Source organism: Tasmannia lanceolata, unplaced genomic scaffold (genome assembly GCF_043159265.1).
Source record: "Tasmannia lanceolata isolate RefF3 unplaced genomic scaffold, GAP_Taslan_0.1 ptg000005l, whole genome shotgun sequence".
In the NCBI taxonomy this organism is placed as follows: domain Eukaryota; kingdom Viridiplantae; phylum Streptophyta; class Magnoliopsida; order Canellales; family Winteraceae; genus Tasmannia; species Tasmannia lanceolata.
The window spans coordinates 1,245,095-1,254,708 of NW_027518682.1; the positions used below are offsets into that span (position 1 = coordinate 1,245,095).

General features: G+C 39.8%; 1 protein-coding gene across 1 annotated transcript; it reads right to left on the minus strand.

Moving 5' to 3' along the window:
- Positions 1-939: 939 nt before the first annotated feature.
- On the minus strand, positions 940-8,266 carry LOC143877008 (mechanosensitive ion channel protein 10-like). The gene is made up of 5 exons (XM_077378709.1): positions 6,984-8,266; positions 4,286-4,409; positions 2,885-3,178; positions 2,135-2,337; positions 940-1,342 (listed from the first exon to the last, which is right to left on the minus strand). Exons 1-5 carry the CDS (start codon positions 8,195-8,197, stop codon positions 1,072-1,074), a joined length of 2,106 nt encoding a protein of 701 aa, XP_077234824.1. The 5' UTR covers positions 8,198-8,266; the 3' UTR covers positions 940-1,071.
- Between the last annotated feature and the right edge of the window lie 1,348 nt (positions 8,267-9,614).

Genomic DNA, 9,614 nt, shown 5'->3' on the forward strand with positions numbered 1-9,614 from the left:
TTTATCCTTGAATAGAGTTGTATATTTACATGCACGTCGAGACAGGAATAATTGTCAGGGTATTGTTTGATCGTGTGGCCAACCGCACTCGATTGAAGATATGTGATGATCTGATTGCAGCTATTGAGAGAACAACAACTCACGAGAGAGAAATCATGATCATAACCTCTGCCCCTGTATCCAAGTGTTTCATTCCTTGTGGATAACAGCCTCTCCGAGGTTGAGCCTCTAGCTCATTGGTAATAGGATTTGTTCCTCTGCCAGGAGGTCAGGAGTTCGATCTCGGCTTCCCTACCAAAAAAAAAAAAAAAAAGTAGATATGTAACAGCCCCAAAGAAGAACTTTGGATCAAAGGGCACACTAAGATCATACGATTAGCTAGGGATCGAATCCACCTATATCTTAGTCGATCTGTTTGAATCCGTTATGTAGTATTAGATCATACAATGGCATTAGCCTCACTTAATTTCTGGTGGGCTTAATTTTGTGGGCTACTTGTTTCAGCAGTAACAAAAAGTGTCATGTAGTATTGAGTTGGCCATGCAACATTGAATTTATTAGTTTTGGGCCTTCATAGTGTATTAAAAGCCCATCTAAAACTAATGCCATTGGACGGGAAGTTATCCAACTGGCAACTGCCATGAGCATATTCAGAGGCCCAAACAGGTGAAACTGCATGAAAAGCCGAGTTTGGCTAGAAAGGCATACTAGGCTGGGTTATAGCTCCGTTTTATATAGATTGGGCATGGACCTGGGTTCACAAGCTTTAGGCCTGCCTGATTTAGCCAAATCTGCATCTCACAGTAGGCCCAAGTGATTCATGGGCCAAATTTTCAGGCCCATTTAGTAGACAACTGACAAGTCTGACCTTAGCTGGTTTAGATCCATGAGAGAGAGAGAGAGAGAGAGAGAGAGAGAGAGAGAGAGAGAGAGAGAGACTTGGGCACCAACAATCTTCATAAGATTGAAATACAAGCCGTTTGTACAATTTTAAAAACAAAAGGCAGCACACCACACTAAGAAAGCCGTTCGTACATTGATTACCCGTGATCCAACTCAACATCCACATCATCAAGCCATAGGCGGCACCCTAGCGTTGGCCATGCTGACATGACTGAGATGCACCTCTTGAGGGAGGAGATGGTACTTTATACCAAGGTTTTCGAATATTTTCTTCAGTTCGAAGAGGAGATCTGATCTTCGGTTATTCCTCTCAGGGAAGTTTTGATAGTTGATGGTGTGAAGCACGTAGAGAGCTATCTTCATCTTGTTCACATCCTCAATCTCTTTCACCACCACTGAGTGCTTTGATTGCCAGTGCTTAGGCTTACCCTCTACGTATCTGCACTCGCAAAGGTAATTTGCTTCAAAAGAATACGGTGAAAAATAATTTGACAACCGACTACCAGTATGTATCTGTATCGATTATTGGACTCCTCAAACACAAAGGCCCTTAACCAGTTCTGAGTCCAATAATCAGTTTTGGACTCACAATTGGTTCTCAAAATCCAAAACAAATAGGGACTAAATGTAAATTTGAGTCCATTAATCAGTTGTGGACTCACAATCAGTTCACAAAATCCAAAACTAACAGGACCAAATTGGAATCAGAGAATTGATTGAGTCCAAAACTGATTGTTGGACTAAAATAGAATTTAATTTTGAGTTCAATAATCAGTTTTGGACTCAAAATCACTTTTCAAAATCCAAAATGAAGATAGCAAAGGGGTTGTTCTCCACTGGGATAGAAATCCTTGGATAAGCTGTTCCTCGGATTGTCTACTATGCTTGGATAATGTTATCTTGAATAAACTCTTTGGGATTGACTACCCTGTTTGTCTGCTACACCTGTGTGTTATATGTGAAAAGAAAGTAATTAATAAGTCTATCCAAGGATAAAATAACCCCCGTATTGTCATCCCCATGGTGAACAGCTTTGTTCTAAGAGAAAATATTACCAGAACAAAATTGTTGAACAATGGACAAGATAATTCCAAGTAGGATATCTAATCCCGATAACAGCTTATCCAATGATTTCTATCCTCAGGGTGAATGTGCCAAAATGTACGGTTAGCAATACCATTAATCTTGGAAAGTTGAAAGTAAAGAAAGGTGTGAGAGCATTATTGCTTACGCTTGTATAGATTTCTTTAGGGCAGTGAAATTCTCGGGTGAAGTCGAAACATCTATAGAGAATTCAATAGTGTCCCCCATCTCGGGACTTCTGTAGAAATTACTAATGGCCTTTGTGAGTAGAACCGAATTGGGGTAGTAAATCTTCTCATTGTCATATCGAAGAAATACCGTTGTCAAAATATTCATCTCCTCCACAATCATCTATGCACCAAAAAAATTCAGCTTATAAAATGAAACTTCCACTCAAGTCAAAGGAACACGAGAACTAAAAATAGAAAACATAAATCTTTTTCCATTTCTATGTTACACTAAGGCCATGTTCGTTTTAAATAGTGACCACCGATTGTGAGCCCCAAACTGATTATTGGACTCAATTGGGCTCCCAATGATAGGTTGTCACAATCTAAAATGAACGGGGCCTAAATGTGAAGCATAGCCAAGGTCCTGTTCGTTTTAGATTGTAACAACCGATTGTGAGTCCCGAACTAATTATTGGGGCCCACTATCCGTTGCAACAATCTAAAACTAACCGGGGCTAAGGGAATGATACTAAGGCCCTATTATTGGACTCAAAATTAAACATAAATTTAAGTCCAATAATCAGATACTAAGGCTGTATTACTGGACTCAAAATTAAACATAAATTTAAGTACAATAATCAGTTTAAGACTCACAATCGGTTCTCAAAATTCAAAACAAACAGGCCTAAAAGAAGTGCGCAAGAAGCTTGACTGATATGAAAACTTGCCTGAACACCATCGATGACGCAACGATCACCAACGTCGAAAGGGTGCATGACGAAGACAAAAACGACTGATTCGAAGATGGTCTTGCAAGTGTTTTGGAATATGAATCCAACGAGCAGCAATTGGGAAGTGACAAGAACTAGGACTTTGCTCGTGGCTACTCCCATTACCATAAGCGACATAATGATTATAATGATAATCACAACTGCGCTTGCCAGTTTGTGCAGCTGTTGTACTGCCGTCTTTGTGTCATTCAAAGCATGAGCCAGAGCCTTTCGCTCAATATAGGCTCTCACCTGTAGGATGAAAACCTCATAGTAGGTATCTTCATTATATTTGAAAAAATTGGAGGTTACCCGTGTTTAGAAACTCGGACTCGGACAATGTTGTGAAAAACCCCTTAATAGCAACCTACAATTTCAATGGCAAAGCAAAACAAAAGAACAAACACAAGCAACAAAGACACAGAAATTTACGTGGTTAAGCAAAGCCTACATCCACGACCGAGGCAATGAGAAGATCCACTATAAGAGCAAGATGTTACAAGAGAAGATCGGCATCTCTCACCAAACCCACAAGAAAACCTAGCATACCCTTTTTCTCCCTTTTGAGCTCTCAACCCTCTTCAAAGACAAGAATGCGAAAATAGTCCTAAAACTCTTTTATATAAGGCGAGCCCAAACTTACTCTTATCCAGCCAAAATCACTTAAAAACGGGCCAGGCCAAGTGTTAATTCAAGACACCCAACTCAACTGACAAGAATTAGAAAAATATAAAAAGGAATTGACGGAAGTGAGTTTATTATTAGTGTGGCCATTAACTCTGGCAAGTCAAAAGAAATTTTGATTGACTTAGCAGGTACTTGGGCAAAACTTGGCCTTGGACAAGGACTTCATGTCCTCATCCGATGAGGATAGATTTTTGCTCCATAGCCCACCCATATCAAGGCCTAAGAATGGTTTGGATCATTGAGCAGGTGACCCCCAATTGTACTTTGCCCACAGATATTTTTTCTTCGAAAAATACTTGCATCCATCATATAAGAACCCAAATAGCGGCTATGCTCAATTGTATCAATCACAAGGTGTATACCAAGGCATAGATCCATAATGGGAAAAATCATAGGGTAACAAACATAGTACCCTCCCCTGAGTTTAACACTACCGAATTTTCATTTGAAATGCAGAGATTTTATAAAATTTCGAATATTTTCAATATTAGAAAATTACCCATCAGAGTCTTTCTTTAGCTAGACTCAATTTTCAGCTGAGTCAAGTTGACTCAACTGAGTTTTGAGCCAACTCATCCAGTTAACCCTAGACCTTACTCAATTTTCTTTTGAATAAATGTGACTCGGCTGAATTATAAGTGGACTCATTGAGTTTTATACGTAATAGCTTACCACCCAGTTCCTCAAGGCAGACTTTCTGATTTTGCCGGTCTCAAGAGCTCCTTGAAAGAGAGGTAATATGGTGTTAACCTCGTCCTGATAAAAGAACCTTAATAGGTCATTCTCATCAATGTACCTACATGATCAACTTCAAACCAAGTTAATACACAACAATAAGTCAATGACAATCTTCAATTATACTTTGCGAGGGAATGATATATAGTTAAAGGGAAACTATGCATTAGGCTATACTAGGGAAACGCTTCCAAAACCGGATTTCGTATGGAAGATAAAGACAGAGTGAAATTGACCAACGATTCGGTTATTTCCAGTGTTTCTTGCATTTCATAGGGATTCCAGCTCACTTCCTTGTATTCTTGAGCATGTGTCATAACATAGGATTTGTCTTTATTTTCCAAATAAAATCCCGTTTCGATAGCAGCCCTCTAGTATGTATAAGATCATGATTGAGTTTTGGGAACTAAGTGACTAAAGTATGTGAAAACAACCAATTACTCCAAAAGCTTAATATGTTAAGAGTGTTACTTAATCATATTTATACTTCAACACTCCCCCTAAAGGTCACCCTTATGTTGCCACGTGTATCCACACAGAAGCATGTTTGCCATTTCATAAAAAAAGACCGGAGTATTCTTGTCATGAGAAGCGGATCGAAAACCACGATCTAGCCCAAAACGAAACCTAGACAATCTAAGCCGTACGATCAGACCATCCTACAATTTCCAATCTCATAAGCCCATGACGCTTCGCAAGACTAGCAAGCAACCTACCAGAAAATTGGAAAATGATACTCCTCCTTCCAATAAATGGTACTCCACTCTCTAGTCTTTACCATGTGGTTTGAAATTTCGGTTTCGGCATAAGTTTCGAACCTAGCCGAAATCAGCCGAAATTCGGTAAAGACATGAAATGTTGATTTTTTGGGCCAAAATTTCGGCTGAAATTTGGGAAAGAATAAAAATTTTTTGCCAAAATTGACGAAATTTCTGAAATTTCGGCCAAAATTACTGAAATTTGGTATGTTTCGCCAATTTCAGTTTCGGAACGTTTCGGTCTTGACCGAAATCCGAAATTTGGACCAAATTTAAAAACCATGGTCTTTACTTTATAATTTGGTTGTTGAGAGTGTCCAGGAAATTGCAAAGTGTAAAGTAAGGTGTGCCATTATTGACTATTTTCCTTAAAATGATAAATCTGCAGACAATTGCAATTTCAGAAGGGGCTCTCTTATAAGAAATACTTGTTAGAGCATGAGAAGCCTGAGCTGGTCCCACTCACATGATGTTATTAACTCATCTTTATTTCTTTAAGGGAATGATATTTTCCCCCTCTGACGGATAAAATCGCTCCTTTAACGTTATTCGTTAAGTTTTAAACCTAAAGAAAAACGTTAAAGGGGGAATTTATCCTCAAGCAGTGTACCATTCTCACAGAAACCGTTACAGGGGAGGATTTTATCGGTTTGGGGAGTGGGCGGGATACCATTTCCCTTTATTTTTTTACATGTATGATTCTGTATAGTCTACGTATCTTATAAATACGCAGAAGTTTACATCTAGAGGTTTTTAATAGTTATAGAGTAATTTGCCTGTATAAGATATTTGATAGCGAGAAAGAAATTTACATTTATAAGGTATATTTAATAAAATACCTAGAAGTTTCCCTTTATATACATTTATAAGGAAATAAAGGTATTTATAAGATTTACATTTATAAGGTATTTAATATATAAAGAAAACTTTATATTTATAAGGTTTTAAACAACTTGAGGGCCACAAAATTTTCCTATTATTTATAACATAGATTTCTACGTATGTATTCGCTCCCTTTTCTTCCCTGGGACAGATCCCACCAGGGTATCTTTGACTTCCCTTTTACACTGCAAGGGATTGCCCCAGGGAAGAAATTAATACCTATCATTCATTAGGTGGTGGCACTTATCTCCTGAAAAATTGCAGCTGCAAAAATGCTTTGCGGAATTGCCTAGAATTGCCACCTTCAATTTAAAATAATAATAGAATTGCTAGCATTGCGGCCGGTCTGTCGCACGTCAGACCAGCCACCTCTTGAATGGAGACAAACGCGAGACCATCTGTGAAAAGTCTTTTGCAATTGACCTTAGCAAATCCCAATAATAATATATGCAACATAGCATGGCAACTGATTTTTTATAACATTCACCTTATGCAGAAAAACATTTTGATAATATTCAAAAGCTCACCTTGTCGCATACGCTTTAACAGCTGTCAAGAGGCTGCGAGAGCTTCTTGGGAATATTGCTGGTAAAGCATATACGACAAGGTGATTCGTGAGTGTTATCAAAACATAGCTGTGCCAAAATCATGATTTTAAATTGGCTGAAATCCGAACCGAAATTTCGGATTTCGGTGGAGACCAAAACCGAAATTTGGCGAAATCCGGAATTTTGGACTTTCGAGAAAATACACTTTAAAAAAAAAGAAAAAAAAAAGAAAAGGAAATGTTACAAAATTTCGGCAGAAATTTCGGAGTTGGGTCCGAAATTTCAAAATAAATTAAATAATCCTTTTTTAATTTTTACCGAATTTCGGCCTGAAATTTCGGATTTCGGTGGGGTCCGAAATCGGTACCGAAACGGAAATTTAAAACCTTGGTTATTTCGGTGCACGCTATGGCCTAATTATGGCAAACCAAAACGAGTTAAACTCACTTCTCGCCGGGTTTGGCAACGTTGAGGAATATTTTCTGAGCCGCAAGCCTCGCCTCGTACTCGCTGGTGATCTCCGACTCGGTCTCCCGAAACCGCTCCATGGTCTCATCCACGGTCTGAGAAATAGTAGAAAGCCCCGATTTCCTGACATGACTCACCAGCCTCTTCACAGTCCAAGCCGTTGGCCTCGCCCGACTCAGCCAGTTGAGCTGAGCCATGTCAACCCGTCTCGACCCGGTCCCAACACCACCATCCTTCCTCCTTGACTGTCTATTATATTCACAAAGCCTCGATGGCATGGTGAAAGACCGATTCCACTCCTTCCGACTCGGCGACTGACTCACCTCGTCCGGAGCCGGACCCGATAGCGCTTCCAGAATATAATGATGAAACACGCTCTCCTTCATCCGGTCAAAGAAGGTTGCAACGTGGAAGGACGATGCGAGTACTTTGACAAGCAAAATCTTAACGAGCCATATGATCGCACCAATTAAAATGGCGAGGAGTGCTCTAGAGACCTTATTCAATAGTCTCATGTGCATAGGGTTGGATGTTTCGACCTCAGAGTTAAACATTAGAGTCCAAGCCAGTAAAACTAGAGCGAGCCACACGCAGTTCTGAACGCTCCTCCTAAGACCATACACGAAATAGACGACCTTCTCACGGAGCATATAGTTCCGCTCGATTAGAAAAACCAAAACCCACACCAACCAATCGGAAACGAGACGACCACAAAACGTTACGAGAATCATAAGGCACCATTTCCATAACTCTAGGCCCCAAATGATTTTCTCCTTTAAGTAGGAAACGGTGAGACTCGAGACAAGGCATGATGTGATGACTATAAAAGCGATTGATTCCACAATGGCTCTCCATCTGATTTTCTTCTTCTTAGTACGGTATTTTTCAGGGATTGTTTCTTCTTTGAGGAGCTCTTCATCGGCTTCGTTGTCGGAGAATTGGGTTTTTTGTGGGTCTGAGGAGGGTTCTTCGGAGACGGGGGTGGGTTTTTGTGGGAGGGGGTTGTTTAGCTCGAGGAATCGAGATTTGGGTTTGAAGGTGGGTTGACGGATGGGGCGGGGTTTTGATGTGTTTGGGGTTTTTGCTTCGCTTGTGTTTGAGTCGAAGCGATCTAGGGGTTTGGGTTTCTGTTGTGGGTCTAAGTTGAGAATGACTTGGTCTGGGGATGGTTTTCCTTTCTCTGGGTTCTGCATTTCTCAAGCAAGGAGTTTGGAATCTGAGAGAGAGAGAGAGAGAGAGTGGTATATTCTATGCTTTCTCAGTAGGGGTTGAGGGATATAACAATGGTGTTGACAGTGGAGCATATATTTCATCACCCCCCCTGCAGTACTTCTACACCCCCCTTATAACGTGATTTGACATAAAGTTGCCCACTTTTCACGTCAAATCAGGTTACCGGGGGGTGTGCACGTAATGGGGAGGGTGAAAATATCATCTCCATTCATTTATTGGGATGGTCTCTAGAAAAGTTTGCAGAGGGGCCCAATATTATTGGGGCTTTTTGAATTTTGACGTCGAATCACGTTATAAGCGGCGCGAATCATCGTACAGGGGGTGCGAATATATCATCATCCCATACCTAATCCATAAATTGTCATCGTACAGGAAGTTCCTGTCCGAGCGAAATTGCATTAGCAAGTGGAAGGACGATGCGAATATATCATCATCGTATACCTAATCCATAAATTGTCATAAATTTTCTCGATTCTCAAAAGAATTTCATGGAAATGAGTTAGCAAAATTGCATGGAAAATTTCACCCTGGTGGGGCACCAGATCAGATCAATGGTCCCTGTCAATCTGTCATTACCTCCAGCACATTAAAACTCCTTACGATTTGGGTACTCCCGCTACCAACTCGGTCATAAAATATGGTTGTTGGCGAGGACAATTTCCCTCTTCAATGCATGGTTGTTGAGTGGTTTAATAGGCAAATTTATCCTCAAAACACATTTATTAATAGAGAACCGTTTCCGACAAAACATATTTTATACGAGACAAGTTTATTTTTGTCATTTTTATGAGATTGTGTATTTTGTTCGTAGGATCAATGATCATAACCTTCCCATCTATGTATTTTTTTTATATTGCGGTGTCCATTTTAAACTGCCTCAAATCAAAGGGTTAAGATCATTCTATAGAGAAGATTTTACGGGCCCAGACTATCTACATCAGGGCCCAACAAATGAATGGTTGGATCACCCAAACAATGTGGGCACTAGTATTTTTTTCATCTGTTGGGGGTGTGCCTAGAAAATATTTTTCATAGGATGATCCTAACCCCCTGATCTATGTAGTTTTTTTTATACTGCGGTGTTCATTTTAAACCTCCTCAAATCAAAGGGTTAAGATCATTCTATGGAGAAGATTTTACGGGCCCACACTATCTACATTAGGGCCTAACAAAATGAATGGTTGGATCACCAAAAAATGCGGCCACCAATATTTTTTTCGGGTTGCACGTACGTGCAAAGCCGCCCACCATATAAATTCTCTTGCATTAGATAGGGTCTTTTATCATTTTCTATGAGATAAAAGTATATTGTTCATTTTTTATGAGTGAGTGATACTTGGATCATTTTCTATGAGATAGGATCTTCTTATTTTCCAT